The 19,746-nt window shown below is 37.3% G+C and overlaps 1 protein-coding gene across 4 annotated transcripts in view; it reads left to right on the forward strand.

Annotated features, from left to right (window-relative positions):
• The first annotated feature begins 1,931 nt into the window (after positions 1 to 1,931).
• LOC115738257 (phosphatidylinositol-3-phosphatase myotubularin-1) overlaps positions 1,932 to 19,746 on the forward strand; it is a 47,512-nt gene continuing 29,697 nt past the window's right edge. Inside the window, exons 1-10 of one of the 4 annotated variants that reach the window (XM_048283302.1) lie at positions 1,932 to 2,117; positions 2,245 to 2,313; positions 4,228 to 4,302; positions 4,750 to 4,821; positions 6,201 to 6,270; positions 8,390 to 8,439; positions 9,684 to 9,973; positions 10,078 to 10,151; positions 10,228 to 10,291; positions 10,518 to 10,583. In XM_048283302.1, coding sequence (XP_048139259.1) covers positions 2,037 to 2,117; positions 2,245 to 2,313; positions 4,228 to 4,302; positions 4,750 to 4,821; positions 6,201 to 6,270; positions 8,390 to 8,439; positions 9,684 to 9,973; positions 10,078 to 10,151; positions 10,228 to 10,291; positions 10,518 to 10,583 — 911 coding nt within the window. In that variant the 5' untranslated portion in view covers positions 1,932 to 2,036. The remainder of the gene's footprint in view (positions 2,118 to 2,244; positions 2,314 to 4,227; positions 4,303 to 4,749; positions 4,822 to 6,200; positions 6,271 to 8,389; positions 8,440 to 9,683; positions 9,974 to 10,077; positions 10,152 to 10,227; positions 10,292 to 10,517; positions 10,584 to 19,746) is intronic. The other 3 variants (XM_048283303.1, XM_048283304.1, XM_048283301.1) reach the window with 3 other exon arrangements.

The following is a 19,746-nucleotide window of genomic DNA, read 5'->3' on the forward strand; positions in this document are numbered from 1 at the left end:
AAACCGGGCCGTCCATTTTCATTTGGAAGGCCCGATTTAAATAGTGTCACGAAAATCCTATATTAGATGATTCGGATCCAAAAAGTACAATCATAGACGGTGAAGTTGATCTAAAATGTAAAATAAACATATTTCGCATTGATCTAATCAATTTATTTCATTCAATATGACAATCATAATGCGAATTAGGTTCGTTTATTTCACGAATTTAATATTTGTTGAAATTATTTTTTGGGAAAATCATAATTTAGAATAATGGCAATTTTTTCTTATGTTTGCTTAAAATCTCCAAATAAATTGTAAATTATCTTTCGTTAATTTTTCGGGTTTTTTTCCAATTTAATTTTTTGAAAAAAATTATTTAAGAAATTATTTTTTTAAAAATAGTATTTACGAGTTTGGGCCTTGCTCGGCGGTTGGGTTCTCGAGCGAGGCCCGCTCGACAACTAACCGAGAAGCGGTGTGTTGGGCCCGGCCCAGTGCTCGGCACCCCACTTGCTCGATAGCCTAGCTCGCGAGCAAGGTCGGGCCTTTTTTTTTCGTTTTTTTTAAAGTGCTTTAATTATTTATATTTATAATATTTAGTTTATTTCGTATTTTTTAACATAATTAGGAATAATTAATATAAAAAAATTATTAAGATCTATAATTCATAAATAATGTTGTAATTATATAATTAATTGAAAATATTCATAAAATAAAATTGGTAAGATATATAAAATTAAGGAGGACGAGAATCTAGATGTCATTTCGTAAATATTTTTTTAAAAATTAAATTGGAAAAAAACCCTTCTTTTGCCCTTTTCCCTACATTTCATAAATGACAAATTTTATCGGCTTTTGTAGTTTTGCCGGAGTGATGTGGAATGTATTAGTAGTGCGTTTCTAGATCGATTGGACAGACATAAATCCAATCGGAAGGCGAAATAGTGATGTGTTAAGAACCGGCGAATCGGGTTGACGACATCGGATCGAGCTCAAATTTGGTCTGTTGAGGCGAAATGGCGTCCTAATCAATATTCACGGCCGTTGGCGGTGACGAACAATGGATTTTTGCGATTCGAGATTGTCTAGATGGGTTTTCCTATTTTTTTTTTAGTATTTTTGGGATTTATTAATGGCAATTTTTGTGATTCGGGATCGTCTAGATGAGTTTTCGATTGATTATGTTATAAAAATATTGAATTAAGAAGGGGGTCCTTTAATTTCATATATTTTACCAATTTTATTTTATGAATATTTTAAATTAATTACATAATTACAATATTATTTATTAATTATAGATCTTAATAATTTTTATATTAATTATTACTAATTATGTTATAAAGATAAGCTTCACAAGAAAAAAGTTATAAATAAAATACATATAAACATGTTAAAAAATAAGAAATAAAATAAATATTATAAATATAAATAATTAAAACACTTTAAAAAATGAAAATTTTAAATAAAAAAAAAAGGGCCCAACCTTGCTGGGCAGCTGGGCGGCCGAGCAAGCGGGCTGCTCGGTAGTTGGCCCGCCGAGCGAGGCCCAAACTCGTAAATATTTTTTTTAAAAAATAATTTCGTAAATATTTTTTTAAAAAGATTAAATTGGAAAAAACCCTATTTTTTCTTTGCCTTGCAGGATGTCCTAAAACACTGACGTATAATATAAGATAATTATTCAATCTTGACAGTAGCTCGCAAAACAAAGCTATAGTTGACGGGAAATTCTTGTCCACGTGGCTTAACCGCATTCTGTCTTTGCAATAAATTTGATTAAATTAAGTTAAATATAATTAGGCGCCCTTCTTAAATGCAGTCATGCGGATTAGAGGATACGTTAAAGCGACTCCAACGACGTCGCTTCCTCTAATCAAAGTCTGATTAACACACAAAAACAGATAAAAAGAAGAAGATTTGTTTGAACGGTAGGTGTTTTCTCTCTCTCTCTCTCTACCCTCTCTCTCTCTCCCGCTCTGGAAGCACGAAAACGACAATTTGCAGAGGGCGGAGGGTGACCGTTTCGCCGCGTGCCGCGGTCGTCGAGGGCGATGTCGCTCGGAGAAGCTACCGAGCCGGAGAAGATGGAGGGTGCCGGCAGCTGGGACGTCCTTGAATGGACTAAGATCGACGTCGGTTCTTCTTTTTCTTTTTCTTTTCTGTTGCTGTGATTTTCCAGTTGATGTGGTGGCATGTGCTTGGGATTGAATTGGTTGTTTTTTTTTTTTTTTTTGGGACTGGTGGGCGTGTTTTTGGCAGCCAATTTCGAGGTCCGTCTCTCTCGTCAAGTGCGATTTCTTGCTCGAAGCCGAAGAAGTCGTTGTGGAGGTAGGTCAATTTGTTTTCCGTGATGAAGAAGTTGATGATCTTAGGGACTTTTAGCGTCGTTCTGTATCGAATAGGACTCCGGCTCTGGGCTCCAGGCTATAGTTTGATGTGTAACTTGTGGGTGCATCCTGCCTAGATCGATAAGAATCGTAAAGATGCTTCACCTGATTGGCACGCTGCTTAAATTCATAAAGAAAGGATTTTGGTAGCATTTCTCACTGGATTTCACTTGCGGATCCTCGTTGATCTAAATGAGGCTCTGCTTACGTTTGTGGTTGCTGAGGTCAGTTTTTAATCTCCTATGTGATCACACATTGTTTGGGTAGGGGTCTTTTCTGTCGATCGCCACATTTTGGGCTAGTAATGTTATTGATTCTTCACCCCCATTCAACCAAACAACAGTTATGATGTGGTTGGTGGGAGTCAGACGGTTCTGTTTATCTGCTGAACTAAGAAGCACCATAGGTTACTTTCTGTTTGGTTTACTATCATTAGTTCATGATTCATGAGATGTAGAATAGTATCATCCTGCTGTGATGGGCTATCCCCATTTGAATAGCATATCGGATGTGGGAATCAGCACTTCTGCATTGTCGCATTTGAAATAAATTTTCATGTTCTGTTATCTCTTCTTTATGTGGGCCACCTCCTCTGAAGGGGAGCGAAGACTAGCTGGTCACATTTACTGCTAAAGGAGTTTGTAGTCATAATATTTTTACATGGACAAATTTTGTTTCTTTTCGTTTGGGACCCGATCCAGTGCTGAAATAAAAGAGAATCTTCTTGGCTTTGAAAAGCTGATCTCTGAAAAATTTTTGAGGTTTTTCACTGCCTATGTTAAGTGCCTTCTTGCCACCATCTTCTTGCCACCCAATGGTTGATGAACTCCTCATTGACATAGTCTAAGATTTATACTGCAGACCTGTAATGGTGTGGGTGTTCCAGATGTTCAGTTCCACTGGTGCATAGTAGCAAGGGAGGATGAACCATTACATTGCTACATTGGAGAAAGAGTTATGGATATTACTATAACTCTGAAAATGATGGATCACAAGCATTTCTTTGAATAAAAGAAGATTATGTAACCACTCACCTGAAATCTCACTTATTAGATTATTGTATGCTGGGAGTTAGTCCAAGGGCTTGCTAGCTGATAGAGTGATGGAGTTGAATTTTGGAGTCTCTTTGTAGGTTAATTGACCATGTGCTGAGTGGTGGGTGATATTAGGTTTTTATCAATTGACCATGCTGGCCGCCTAAAGTTACATTGCTTTTAATTTCTTTTTTCTTTCGTTTGCATTTCATATTGTTGTTTCTCTTCTGTTTTTTTGTTGTTGTCCTTTGGGGGGTGGTTGGCCGGGTGATACGTACTTCCACAGGGACCATCTATGGAATATCTCAGGAGCATTTTTAGAAGTAAAATAAGAAAGAACTGCATAGTGCTGGAACTGAGATATGATGATGATTGGATGGCTTCTTTGCTATCACCCCTTTTACTCGGTAGATATAAGAGCATCTGGATTAAATATAATGCTTAAAAAATCAATCAATGTTCAGTTTGTTGCACTCTTGTTCTTCCTTCACCTATTCCTAGATAGTGTTTGTGGGTTAATTTGGAAATTGAATGCCCTTTTCTTCCGTGTCCAGCCATTACTGGCAACGCCTTTCCTGTTCTTTTCATATCTTTCATTTAGATTGATCTCCTTTATATTGAGATGAAGGAATTAACGCAGATAATCCATGTACTAAGGAATCACTTACAAGAGACAGAGCTAAGAATTCTTGAAAGAGTTACATTAATAGGGGTGTCAGTTGTACTATCAGAATAATGGTTCCTGATTTCTTTCACCATGATTAATTATTTTACTATTTGTTTTCAGAACATACAGTTCATGTGTGGTTACTATCTTACAGGGTTATGGTGTAGTCCTTGTTAACACTGATGAAGCGGGTACTGTGTTAGTGACAAATTATCGTATTCTCTTTCTGGTGAGTATGCATCCCTAAACATCTTTGACCAATTGCATTAGGCTTTTACATAGTTATGTATTTTCTTGTCAAAGATATCTGAATTAGTATTTGGTGAACAAAATCCTGTATGTCTCCTTGCAGAAGCAGTGATGGCTTGTGGGAAGAATTTTTTTTTTTTTATATATATATATATAGTGTTTATACTAGATGAACGTGCCTTGAGTTACCTTTTCCTGCATTCCATTTTCCTACTACATTTCCATGCCAAGTTTGGAGCTGTTGCTGCTGACTGTAATTAAAGATATCTATGTTATAACCCTAGAATGTCAAATCTAAGATGTTTGAGGCATGAAGTGACACAAGCTCATCTTCTCACAAAATTCAAGCAATTAATCTCCATATCACATATTTATATGTGTCTTTTACATGTTTTGTGATTTATTGAGATTTCTTTTTTTTCCCAAGAGTGAAGGGACTAGGAATATTATTCCGCTGGGTACTGTACCACTGGCAACTATTGAGAAGATCGGCAAGATTGTAAGTCCCTCTTATTTTTGTGATTCAGGAATTTTCTGATTGCTTAGGCTGCGTTTGCTTTGGCTTTTGGAGAAAGCCTTTGGGGAAATGCAACGGACTTTGGGTTAAAGGGTTTTTTTCAAAATGCAGATAGTGTTTGGTAAAGAGTAATTAAAAAGTTGCATTTGGTAAAGTGTAATTAAAAAGTGCATTGGGAAGCAACTTGGGTTTAAATGTAGTTTGGAAAAAACTGCATTTGTAAAGGACTTCAGCTATATTTTTCAAATAAAAAAATTGAAGTCCAGCAATTGGTAGCGCGATGTCCAGATGCTGGCGAGCCAACGCAACCCCAAACTGACCTCAGGCGGCCCTTGCTTGAGGTTGCGTGCTGGTGGTCAGATCTCACCTCACTGCCATCTAACATAGTGAGAGTAAAACCGGAATTCCAGAGTCTATGGAAGGCAAAGTTGGAAGAAAACAAGAGGGTTAATACTACAAAAACTTTAAGCGGATACACTTATGTCACATTACCCCAAACTAATTTTCGTGTCACCAAAACTTGCTAACTGTTACACCAATGCCATATTTTCTCCAAACCTATTTGTTTATCTCAAAAAATCTCAAACTAGTACACCCATGTCACATTTACCCCAAACTAATTTTCGTGTCACAAAAACTCGCTAATTGTTATACCCGCTCTATATTTTCCCCAAACTAATCTGTATGTCACAAAAAATCTCGAATTAATACACCCATGCCACATTGATATTTTGGGTAAATGTGGCATAGGCGTACAAGTTTGGGAGTTTTTGTGACACAAAAATTAGTCCGTACTAAATGTGGCAATGGTGTACCAGTTTAGGGTTTTTCGTAGTATTAGCACAAAAAAAAATGCATTTGGATTTCGCAAATGCTCAAAGCCGAGAAAGCTGGGTAGGACTTGCATGAAAAAAGGCCTTTGGAGGACTTTGGAAATGCAATGCAATGCATCTCCCAAAAGCTGGCCCAAAAATATTTACCAAACAGTTTTTCTTTTAGTCAAACGCACCCTTAGGGTGGTTTGGGAGGGCTCCTTTTCAACTTTTTGCTTTTAGCATTTGAAAATTACACTTTATTTGGATTAAAACACTTAAAAAGTTTAGAACATATGACTATTGATGTTCTCAGAATCTTGTTTGCTATTTTGTAAATATAAGCTGTTTTTCTTTTTGGCGGGAAAGCCAATTTTGGAAGGTAAACAAATGTATACCATTTCAAAAGTTCTCCCATGCTCACCCTTCGTGTATGGTTGTTATTTACATGTATTCAGTTGTTCCCTGTCGCTGATGCTAATGTTGTTTCGATTGTCTCCAAGTATGAGTTACTAACTCATTTATGCTGATTACTTTGGGAAATTATAGGCTGTAAAAGGTCAATCGGTGCCACGTCAGCCTGAAAAGAACCCTTCTCAACGGCTGCTTCAAGTCATTGGTATCATTTGTTAATGCTGGAAATTAGATGCTTATTTTCGTTTTAAGCATGATTCGCACTAGTCTTTTCCCGGAGTGTTACTAGGGTGGATCTGGTGTGGACTTCTATATTTGAGAAGCGGTACTTCCTTAGTAATGGTAGATTTCTTCTAGTGATTCAGAGGATGCGGGGCAGGGGTGTTCATTTCTCTGATTGGAAGAAAAAAAGCAATGTGTAGATAATTATATAACTCAAACTTTCTTGCTTCGCTCCGTATCATCAAAGTTTTTGAGAGTTTTGCTTCAAAATTCTATGTGACCTGTATAATTGTCTTGCTGAGTATTGGATGAAGGTGCATGGTTTAAGCCCGTGTTGCGTTTGGCGTTTATGTTTTTCTATTTTTTTTCTTTCTTTTCCAAGACAGAAATTCATGAAACAGTGCTAGTTGGGCTCTGTTATACAGAATGCTTTCACCTTTTGCTGTGTTCATTCCATGGGAAGTATGTGGCATGTCAAAGTACTTCTGTAGTCTAGCTGTATTCTCATAATATTGGTGGACTGGTATATTGACCTGAATGATATGCAAAAGACCTAAAGTTTGAAATGTATTTAAAACAGACAACTTTCAAATGACCAAATTAGTATAAATTGAGTGCAAACATGAATAAAAAAATTACATGTGTTGGCAGGGAAAAAAAAAAAAAATTCTTCCAGTGAATATGAGTCATGACCATCCAGTGTCCATTTAACTAAATGCAATCAATTTGTTACAAAGGTTGAACTCAGAGACGAATTGTCTATCCAATTTTCTTGAGCAACCTGATAAAATATATTACGACAGACCCAAGTTTGTTGATTTGAATCTCGATCAAGTCATGCCACTATGTGTTCTTGGAATTTATCGCTTGTACACATAGGATGAAAGGGAACATGAAGTGCATAAAACTATATCTCAGTTTGGATGAACGTTGTCATTATTAATGCTAGTTTGTTTTTTCGTATAAGACCAAGTTCATTCGAACCAAAGAAAAAAAAGGTCCAAGTTCATTAACTCTGTCAATATCCAGTCCTGTATCCAGGATCACTATGATGCCTTGACAAGACAAAGTGATCTCTAACAACTCCCATACTTTTTCGGCTGTGAATCAATTATGGTGGGATCTTCCAGCATATTTACCATTCCTTGAACCTATTTCCAGAGTTTAAAATCAATGATTGTCATTGTAACCGATCCAAATATATGAATTAATTAAAGTTCTGAAGAAAGAAAAACTAATCAAACTGAAAACCATATTGTGTTAGACGTACAGACAGTTAGGCAAAACATGAAAAGATACCGATCAATATTGACCTATGAGAAAACACAGAAAAATAGCCCTTGACTGTGACAAAAAGCAAGGCCATAATTTGGTGCAAATGAAGCATGAAAACTATTAGTAAGAGGAGAGTATTAACCAGTAGTAATAAAACATTTTTTTGTTTTGGGGAATCGCACAAAGAAGTGGAAAAAGGGGAAAAAAGAAGGACCAACTTTAACTTGAGTTGACGCCACTCTTGAGGACAGTTCTTAAACCCACCAATTTGATGTACTTGCATTTTTTTTATTCCAGTTCCTCTGCCCCTAATATCTTCTGACAAAGGGCACCTCTCTTAAATTTAACCACTAAGTTTTTGGAAGAGAGGTATTGCCCAGACTCCTCTCAGCCATTTTGTTGGAGAAGTGTATGATTAGCTTGTTGATTAACCCTCGCCTTCTTACTTGTTGTGATGATTGGTCAATAGTCCAGTTTTATTCTTTGGAGGTTTGATTCTTTTTAACTTATTCTTTTTCTTTTAAATGGGATTCACTTCAGATGGATAGCATTGTCTATTTTATTGATTTATTGATTCTTTTTATCATTGGGCCCCTCTTTTTCTGATGGAAGACAGAGTTTTCCCCATGAAAAACCTTGTTTTAGAAGTGATGATTGGTATTCAATTTGCTTTGTGTTGGCCTGTTTTTTACTGGTTTAAACTGCTGCCTTGTTACATGATTATGATTGGAATGGCTTGTCGTAGAAGTGATGATTGGCTGATGTACTTTTTTCTTGCATAAAATTGAACATTTAATATTTCTTCTGGTCTTTTGCTGCTTTCTCAGGTAAAGATATGAGAATAATTGTCTTTGGCTTTCGCCCTTGGACTAAGCAGGTTAGAATCTTCTGTCTGCACTGTCAGTGTGTTGTTATGGTGTATTTGAAGAGAGCTTAAAATAAATCGCTGACTTATATCCCAATCTTTATTAATCTTAGGGGGTTCTTTACGTGTCTTAAGTTCGAGAGTCTTGCGATGGTTTTATCCTGTTATGGAAGGAGTCACAAACTTTCTTTCTGAATGGGTTTGCCATCTCCTTAGTGCCACTGCATTAGAATCGTGACACTAACCACTGGTGTTGTGTTAAGTAGTCACAGACTTTCTTTCTAGATGGGGAGATTCCAGTAAAACCATGATTTGATCTTTACCGTGTGGCTCGAAAGAGTTGTACACTTCCTATATTTTTTTGTTCAGTTGAATACAGTAGCTTCAAAAGCAAGCGGAGCTTATTGAGGATACTTTCCTTGTCAAGACAGATAGATTCATATTGAGCTCTTACGGTCATTTCATTGTCTTCTGTGCCGGGATATCTCATTGTTTCTACCTTTCCACATCCTCTTTTTGTTCATACTTTTCCCTGTTAAATGCTAGTTATAGCTTTTCGTTGTGTTTCGATTTTCAGAATTAAGATGAACTTTCTTGTCCCTTTGGTGTTCATCAACCTGCTAATGAGAGTAAATAATTAGGATCTATGAATGCGAATGTGTAGCTTGATTTCTTAAATGAGCAATTACCTTCACTATTGAAAGAGGGACTGTTTTAGTACATCAGGAAAATACAAGGACAAAAATAACAAGAACAGACGAACAAAACCAAGCAAAAGCTAGTGCTAAGTGAGACTAGATAACAATCCCATAAATGCTGCAAACTAACAAAGACTGAAGAGTATGAAGAGTGGGCTCGCTGGAATTGTGCATAAGAAAAGACCAACGTCTAATTCTAATGTTTGTGCTAACTTCTGAACTGTTCTTGGGAGTAAGTAAACCTGAATAAGAGCGATTTCTCTTTTAACAGGTAACAATTCTTGTACTTGTAGAATCGAACTCATGATAAAGCAACTGTTTTAAAATATTTTAGTGTGGAATTCGGTGACTCATGATTTAAGAGTATGTCGATGAGTAGTTTCGCTAGCAATGCTAAGTCTGTCATTTATTGTTTGATCTGTTGGTGGAGATTTAGAAAGCAACTTCTTTAGAGAAGATAGATGCTTTTTTATGTATCAATCACATATACATCAACCATAGTCAGAGTAAATTAGCTTGTGGAAAACTCTAATATGGCAAAATATCCAAATTTTCCAGAGACGTGCGATATTTGATGCATTGCTGAGATGGACCAAGCCAGCTGGACTATGGGATCTTTATGCTTTTGTCTCAGGACCATCCGAGTTCAGAAACACTAATCCCAAGTTGCGTTTGTTGAATGAGTATTTTCGGCTTATTGGAAGAAGATCTCACCGTGCTTCAATGAGTATAGTAGAAGATTGTTCATTCACAGTGGGTAATGAATTGTGGAGAATAAGCAGTGTGAATGCAAACTATTCACTGTGCCAGACTTACCCATTTGCCTTGATTGTTCCAAAATCCATTAGGTGCGGTTGAAAATTATATTTGAAATTTGAAATTCTTAGATTCCCTACATCATGGATCGATGTTATAAGGCAAATGGCTTAAGTTTCCATGCTTGCTGTTTTAGTGATGAAGAAATTCTTCAGGCTTCAAATTTCCGAGCGAGGGGTCGATTGCCTGTAATCGCCTGGTGTCATCCAGGTATATACTGTGCATCCTATCTGTGGACACTTTTTGGTGATTATCTGAAGTGACCCGCTATACTTTTGATGTACAGGGACGGGGGCAGTGCTTGCACGTTCTTCCCAGCCCTTGGTCGGTCTCATGATGAATATGAGGAGGTAATGTTAACTTCTCACGCTAGTGGCTTCCACAGGGATATACATTTGAAGACCCCATTCGCATGAATTGATACACGTGCAACAGCACCTTGGGGCTGAACCTTTTTTCTTTCCATTTTTTTTTTTTTGGGATTTTTGGTCTAAATCTTGTGAGCGCAACCTCAAATTGGCTGTGCCCCGTGCTCTTCAAACCATTCTGAACATCTTCCACCTGATATTTTTGCAGCAACACAGATGAAAAGCTTGTAGCTGCACTTTGCTCAAACCTTTCTGGTGTGAAGGGGACGCGGAGGTAGGCAGTCTAATTTTCCTTTGCTCAGATGATGTAAGCATTGCCAGCAACTGGTTAATTGTGCCATAATTATTGTTTTAAATCAGAGTCTGTAATGGCTGTAGCAGCCGTTAACAATAACGGCTGCAAGTTCCGCTCCGGACTGCTGTTGCTTTGATAGTTAATATCTCTGGTAATGGCTGTTATGGCATTATGTAACGACCATTGCAGCTACTACAGTGGCTGTGGCAGGCAAGTTCTCCAGTTACTGACCTGTATAGCCACTGAAATTTTGGGGGAGAAAAGGGCTGGGTTGTTGGTTGGGAATAACCAATTTAGAGTTTGAGAAGAAGGCTGAGAGAAAGAGGTAAAGAAGCCTCCGCAGTTGGACATGAAGAAGATCTCCTGGAAACTAATTGTTAGTAGCTAGACCATATCTCCAAAAGTCATTTGATTGGTTGAGCTTGGCTTGGCCTCAATGATGACCAACTCTCACCTTCCTTTTCTCGTAAAAGAATGGTGGCAACTAGGCAAGCACTAGTTGTGTAGGCAGACTTTCTTTCAATAATAGAGGAACATAGTATCAGGTTATTGGATATGATGCTTTGTTGATTGAGGAGCAGATTCTTTTTACTTTCCTTTATGTCGAAAGCTAGAATCTTATAAAAATGGAAAAATCTATGGTGTAGTAGGGGTGTTTTTTGGGACCGGTCAAATATAGAATATTGGCCATTGGATTTAAAGCCAAAATTTTTTGTCCTTGGATCACTTTTAAAAAAATTTAACTTATTACCTGTTAAATTGGTAAGTTACTTTTGACCAAAAAATTGTAGATGTTACAATTCGTGCAGAAAACTGACGTCAACTAAGGATTATTACTCAACGATAGGCTCCATTGACTTACAAACTTGAGATTTCAAATTTTGCGTTAATTTTGATTCTGGGAGAACATAATGAAGTAATATCTATCTTAAGTGGTAAATTACTTCTAACTATAATCCTCAAAAAGAGTAATTTACCTTCAAGGTAGTAACATTTGTTAAGACAAAATAATTTACTTAATAGGATAGTAATTTAACTTAGAAGATATTATTCCCTTTAAAATTGTAATTTCCCTTATAATTAGTAAATTGAGTGAGTGCTAATTCTTGATGATTGTAATTATAGTTATTCTTAGTTGATTGCTACCAAAATCCAATCGCAATAACGTACCTTCTTGTAAGTTATATTTTGTATTCGTAAACAAAGTTTCAGCATCGTAAGTTACCTTTAAGTTCGTAGATATGTGTGCGTATAAATACTATCTTACAGGTTGTAAACTTTTCTTTTGGCTCAGTAAAGTACTTAATGACTAGCATTAATTACAAATGACTCACTGTAGTTGGTCAATTTTTGTACACGGGATGGGGTCCTTTTTTTCTCACATGGGTCCCTGGAAGCGCCCTATGAAAAAAAATCAAAAACCAGAATTTTGATGAGATAAGTCAGAATTTTGATGAATTTAGTTGGATTATGCATATAAGCTGTATTCGAAAACTACAAGCAAAATACATTTGTCTGTATACAGCATGCGTAAGTTTTTAGATAATACACATTTGTGTTCCATGTAACCATTCTAACGCATGTGATACCATTTTTGTGACCTCGTGACATCACTTTATGTGACTATTGACTACATTGTCAGATAAAAGTTAACTATTACGAGCAGTTGCAGCAATTCACTGTGGGAATCTAACCGTTTCACCAACTTCACCTGAACTTGACACAGTCCATTAACTTCTTCTGAACATGATGTAGTCCATTTCGGAATTTAATTAAGGAGTTAATTTATTTTTTTCAGTTATTTGAGAATCGTTGGTCAGTTAGTTGATGCATAAATATTGATGTCTCATCTCTTTAGAAACGTGAATTCTGTTATCATGTTAAGAACATGAGTTATTAATATTACGAATGTAAGTTAATATTTGCTGATTTTATCCTCACTTTTGGTTAGGAAGCTCTACATTGCTGATGCAAGACCAAGAAAAAATGCCTTGGCTAATGGTGCCATGGGGGGAGGTTCCGAGTCATCTTCCAATTATTTCCAGTCTGAGGTCTCTTAAATTTGTTCTTTTCGATATATGATATCTGTGTTTCTAGTTTGATGAGCCAATCTTCCTCTCTGCAAATCAGATAGTGTTCTTTGGGATAGACAACATCCATGCAATGAGGGAAAGTCTAGCTCGGCTCAGGGAGTATCTGGATAGTCATGGGGCAATCTCATCAGATGGAATGTCCTCATTCTTGGTTGGTACTTTGATCCCTAACGCTTTATAAGTATTTGCTAGTTATATAGATTCAGATCTCTCTATCTGGTTCTATGAACGCTTTACTTGCTTTGATGGTCTGTTCCCCTCATTAGTTGGTCTCTAGTAGTCATTGTTTATATTGTTGACGTTCATGTGTAGTTTTGGTGAATCGTATCTGTGCAGTTTTTTTCTTGAAAAAAATATGCTGAGGAATCTAAAGGGTCTTTCACTATCCACAGTCCTAATTGAAGCTTCTCGATCCAAGAAAGGCATAGAAAATGCAACATGCAGTACCTGTTTGTGGCTATTGAGAGTTTCTTGGTTGTGGTATTATGTTTATGCATAAATACCGCTCCTATGGCATTTATCAGTCTCAAGAAACTAGATTATCTTTTCTTGCTTTATAGAGTAAGGAACATGATGTACTTTCTTTAGGAGTTTAGCAGAGTCACTGCACGAACTAGTGATTGAGAGTTGGTTCCTTCCCCTAATCATTCTCCAGATTGTTTGAAGGGTTCTCTGTCAGTCATCGTCGTTAAGTTATTTTTGTATGGCGTTCACCATTTACTTATGCAAAAATCAAATGAACAGAGACATGGTGGCTGGCCTTGGGGTGGGGGCAATCTTAGTAGTATGTCAGCTTCAGTATCTACACTTGGAGACAGTGGTTGGCTAATACATGTCCAGAGTGTTTTGGCTGGTTCAGCATGGATTGCAGCACGTGTTGCTTTAGAGTCAGCTTCGGTACTTGTCCACGGCAGGTATTAGTTGTTTGCTTAACATTTCAATGAGGTGAACAGGAATGTCGTCCTTGTTTCCTTGATTATGATGAAATGTATAATTGATGAGCTTATATACACACGCATATATAAAGCGGGAGGGAGGGAGGTTCTTTCAGGACCTTATACGCCTTGTGATCATTTTTCTTGTGGAAAACTGATACGCATGTTATCATGAGCGAGATAGAGAGGGCGGGAGGGAGGGACGGATGATGGTTCTTTCAGGGCCTTATATGTCGTGGTCATTTTTCTTGCAGTAAATTGATATGCATGTTATCATGGGCGAGATAGAAAGGGAGGGAGGTTTTTTCTTTCAGGATCTCATATGCCTTCTGATGATAATTTTTCTCGCTGTAATTAATATGCATGTTGTCATATACACATATACATATATGTATATATATTTATGTATATGTATACATATACATGGGAGAGGGAGGGAGGGGGGGCAAGAGGTGCTCTTTGTTGTTTATCACGTTTTCAATTTCGCCTGAGTAATAACTGTGGGATTGGATTTGTCAATATTACTTTCTAGCTCTTTGTTCATTGACTGCCTTTTTTAGTAGTTAAATGTCCCATTGCAATCGTATGTATTTGTATCCTTTTTTTGGCAGTGACGGTTGGGATAGAACGACACAGTTGGTTTCACTTGCAAGCTTGTTACTTGATCCATACTATCGGACTTTTGCCGGGTTCCAGGTAATACTGAGACTGCTTAATCTCAAGCATACTGCTTGAGAATGAGATTTTCTTCTGTTTGGCGAGGGAAAGAAATGTTTGCCGAATAGTGTATTGCATCCCTATATCTTAAATGTGGAACTAACTTCTATCATATGATTGGATCTTTTCTTAGGGAGAGAACGGAGAATGTACCTCACTTCTGATCTAATGACCACTTAAATACCTTTATTTTTGCAAATACCATCCCCTTGCCTCTACACACACACAAAAAAGAAAAAGAAAAAATTGTCCCTCCTTACAAACTCATTTTAGAATCTTGCTTAGGATTTAAATGGTTTGGTTTTTAGTTTTTTTGAGTGTTTTTTTTTTTTTTTTGGGGGGTGGGGGGGGGGTGTGTTAAGACAATTTAGGATTTGGGGATGGGCAATTTTGGGAAGAAAATGGCATTTTGTAGGTAGGGACACACATAAACGATACGAAGTTGCAAATTGGTCTGCAGAGGGTAGAACTCAATTGGGTATTTGATACTTCCAAAAGTAGAGATATGTAACTGGTTATTGGATGAGAGATAGGCTATTTTCCTTTTTGTATTTTCCCTTTCTTTTAAGATTATCATGTGCTTGAAACATCAAGCACTTTGCTTGTTGCACCTTTAAGCTTCTCTGCAGTGCTATTGTTCCTTGGATTTGGGGACTTCTGTTGCCAATTTAGATCATTTGGTTGTAATTTGATTTAGGCACTTGTGGAAAAAGACTGGCTAGCATTTGGCCATCGATTTTCAGATCGTTTTGGACTGCCAACTATATCTGGAGGTGGCAACACGCTCTTTGAGTTATCTAGGCAATCTTCGACTGGGAGTTACTCATCATCACCAATGCGCCAGTCATCAGGATCATTCACAACTCAAGCTACCAGCTCCTCTCATAGTCAGGCCTCAAATAATAGTTCTCCCATATTTTTGCAGGTGGTTATTATGATATAAGGGCTATACGCAGACTCTTCACTGCTTTTAAAATTAGTCAAAACGTTTGGCTTTTCTGCCTGCTTTTGTTGTTGACAATACTTTCTTGGGCATGTTATGTTGGGAAAAGTATCTATGCAGTGCCTCATGTGTGTTATGGTCCTTCTAACATGTCCAGTATATTAAGTTTGATGACGGTTGGATTGATATTTATTGGGGATCCATAATGTTTCAGTTTCGTCATGCATCCTTCGATCCTGCTACCCAGGGTTGTGCTTTTTGGTTTTCTTGATTTAGAAGCTCATGACGCTAGGGTATTGACATGAATGTTGAGCTACCTATATCAAGGTTGAGCTAATGTAATTATCGAGGTTTATAATTTTTCGAGTGGTTTCTTTAAGCTATCCATCTGAATATTAAGGATGCCAATCCAGCTTGTTTAAGATTAGTATAAACAGGAAGTGCATTGTTATTTCCTTTCAAAATATATTTATTTTTATCAAAGGTTTAAGAAATAATGAAAAAACAACATGCAAATCCGCTTGCCCACATATATTTGTTTTGAAAGTTTAAGGTGTTTTGGATTTAAAAAAAAAGTCAAAAGTATGTGCATCTCAAGATTCAGACCAAGCAAAAAAGTAAAAAGTTATTACCAATCCAAACACCTCTCAAGTCTCGTACTTATTTGTTTCACTAAATGGAGGGACTTTTTTCTTTCGAAGCTTGATTTAGATTCTTGTCGCATGGACTATTGACTTTCTTGTTTCCTTAAATCTTTAACACTAGTTGAGATTGGGCTTGTTATGTAGCCAATGACTTTGTATATTCTTTATTATGCAGTGGGTTGACTGCATCGCGCAACTAGCAAGGATGTATCCATTGGCTTTTGAGTTTTCCTCGGTACATACTTCTCATTTATACAAGGCTCTTGCCATTTGTTTTTTCCTGCAGCTTGTCTTTTTCTTCTGATCATAAAGCCCCTTTCCTCTATAACTTCCGCTTCGCTTATTTTGTATTGGTATTTCAGACATTTCTGGTTGACTTCTTGGACTGCGTGCTTTCTTGTCGTTTTGGGAACTTCTTATGCAACAGGTAAACACTCCACAAAACACTGCTGGGTTTGGCTTCATAATGTATAATTAAATCACAGCCAGCCTATGTTGAGACTCAATTCTGGTCTAGCTTTTAATTTAAAATTTGTAATGAGTAAATGAATTAAACTAAGTAGCAATTTTTTTCAGTGAGGTTGCTTTAAATTTTGGAATTTTTCGTGAATAATGGCCTCTCATGGAAGACAAACTTCCCACTTGACTTTTATTTTTTCAATATGTTGTAGTAAATATTGCCTGTGAGATTGTCCACTGTAGATTAAGGAGTGCTTACTGTCTTCCATCTTCTAATTCATTATGACTAATTCAGTGAGAAGGAGAGGCAGCAGTGCAGCATCTCTGAAGCTTGCGGATGTTTGTGGGCTTATTTGACAGATTTACGCAGTTCAGAGGGGAAATGTCATGTGCACTATAACCTCTGTTATGATCCATCAAAACATAATGGTCCACTGTTGCCTCCAGCTGCTGCTTTAACTCCAACACTTTGGCCCCAGTTTCACCTTCGATGGGCTTGCCCCTCTGAAGCCCAAGTAGGGGGAACTTGAAGCTCAATGCCGTAACATGGCTATGAGATTCTCTGAGTTGTAGAAGGTAATTTGTTTGTCTCCTCTGCTGTCAGCATCTGCTTTTATCTCTATAAATGCTTTTTGGCGATTCATTCTGTGTGACAAGTTTTCTTCGATGATGGAAAACTTTAATTTGCTCATCTGTACAATTTTAGTACATATATTAATGAAATTGATAATTCGTTAGGAACTCCAATCCAAAAGTTTAAATTGATTGATCGAGGGAGACTACATGGGTATAAGGTCCATTTAAACCCATAGACAAGTGGTGTGGATATTGTAGCACCCTCTCACGTGCAAACTAAATTGAGAATGGCACGTGCAATTGACAAACGGGGAGGCTAACACGGAGAATAAATCCGAGATGAAACCTATCTTTGACACCATACTAGAATATCCGATCCGAAGCATAGCTGGTTGTTGGAAAGAGAGTATATGAATATAAGGCCAATTGAAACCCCATAAATTTGCGACGTGGAAAATTTTGTAGGCACTTATAATTTTAGGGTTAATACTACGAAAAATCACAAACCGGTACACCTGCAGTAAATTTATCCCAAACTAAACGCCAAACTAGTACACTTGTAACAAATTTACCGTTTGTTAGTTTCCATTAAATTTTACCATAAAATTGTTGAGTTGGATGACACGTGGCAATTGATGAGTGGATCAATTTGGTGTTTTTACCACTCATTTGTTGCAGGTGTCTTGGTTTGGGGTTTTTCATAGTATTAATTCAATTTAATAGACACTAACGGATAGTAAACTTGTCACATGTGTATCGGTTTGGGGTATATTTGTCACTTGTATATTAGTTTGAAGTTTTTGGTGGTAAAAAAATTAGTTTGGGATTAAATTTTTCCCAAGTTTACCAGTTTGAGATTTTTCGTGGTATTGACCCTAGTTTTTATTATCAATAGTAGTACGATATCTTTGTCACTTTAGTCACCACAAATCATTAAAAGTAGTGATTTTCGCTATGCTGCTATGGTAGATAGACTGTTGACAATATTTGTTTAGGGGCAATCAAAAGGCTATTTGTAACACAAAATGAGCATTGGAGGCAATTATGTAACACAATCTGATTCCCCTATGTATTCATTTTTATACTACCCAGATGATTGAATAATAAAACATCAGTTCAGCTTTTCTTGGAGAATTGATATAGTGCCATATGGTGTGACGATGGCCTAAAATCTGATTTTTTTTTCCTCAAGTTTAATTTAATTATGGACAAAATTAAGTAAATAATCAGTGTATTTAGAGTGCAATACATTAAAGATTAGACCACAGAACGTATGAGTTGGAATGCTACATAAGTACATCAATGGAGATAAAATTAGGTATCCTCTCTTATGGTCTCACCATGTGGCAAAACCACGTGGGTGAATGATGCACCTTTCCTACCTATGTAGAACTTAGTGTGGACTTTAGTGATTGGTAACCTGTAACATTATGCATGCATAATGAAACCTCAGACACTGGACAGAAGAGCATCAGATTGAGTAACGAGTGTGGATACATCATGGCCTGCAATAAATGTCTTTAGGGTTTTCGGTGACATTTAGGTGAACTTAGTTGACTGCATATTCTGGATACGTATGTGGGTTGTGCTTCCATGTCCTTCTATAGACTCATGGAAGTCACGGCTTCCAGTATGCCTCAGAATTTTGAGGTTCAATTTCAGAGGACCATCAGGTCTTGCCTTGTTAACTAGGGATTCTTCCTTTGATGCCTATTGTTTGTGGGTTATCACATCAAGAAGTTGTCTAGTTGTTCCTGCCACCACAATGTCATCTTTGTTCGTTATTCTGTGCTGTTTCGTTAACAGGCAAAGGAAGTGGTAGAAAGAAAAGCTAAAGAAGTAGCGGCCAAGTCAGGCTTTGTAGCTAGCTATCAAACTCTATGATTATCTGTCTGTCCTTTGGTGCGGACATTTTGATCTTTATCTGAAACACGTTTTCCAACTTTTTCTTTTTGCCAAAGCACCTATACAAAATGAGACCCTCTTTTCTACCGGCATTTTGACATGTTCTTACCTTCATTTCTGAACCCGATACCAATTCGATCATTATCTATCCTTGTATCTGTTTCTTTGTATTCTGTATTTGGATGTCTGCTACTACGAAAAAAAAAATTCTATCTGTCCAAGGGGAAAAAACGATACCAAATGTGTAAGGTGAAGCTGAAATTATAGTCGGCTGAGACTCTCGCTTCTGACTCGGGTTATGATAATAGTTCATAGATATGTGATCACCCTTTCGTTGTGTCTCAAAAGTCATGGATCTAGAGCTAGATGAGGACCGGTGTATAAATGCTCCGACGTCTATGGGGTGTCAAAAATAGCCGAACCGATTCGGATAGAAGATTTCAAGTCTTTTCGGGTCGGGTTTTATTTGGTTCGGGTAATGAACAGAAGAATTTGGGAATTTTATCGATTCAGGTCATATAATCGAACCGACCCGAAATAGCCATTTTTGAACCCCTCTTCACCTGTAGTCCTCTTCTTCTTTGTTCGTTACATGTCATGTCTACAAGAGCTCGACGTAAATGGAATTAGAGCACTTACGGTCCTCCGACGATCAAAGTGAGTATGGCAATTAGAGCCCGATCTCCATCGAATCCCATTTGAGGGTGGTTTCTCTCAGTTGTGTTCGCCCGACTCCATCCGACCTCCATGGTAGGCCGTGTCTCCTCCAAATCCAAGAAATCCCCGCTAACGACTCAACTTCGACTTTACCGGAGCCGTCGTCCACAGTGGTTAAGCTCTAATGGCGGTCTAGATATCTATGCATCCATG

Source organism: Rhodamnia argentea, chromosome 8 (assembly GCF_020921035.1).
Source record: "Rhodamnia argentea isolate NSW1041297 chromosome 8, ASM2092103v1, whole genome shotgun sequence".
Lineage (NCBI taxonomy): Eukaryota > Viridiplantae > Streptophyta > Magnoliopsida > Myrtales > Myrtaceae > Rhodamnia > Rhodamnia argentea.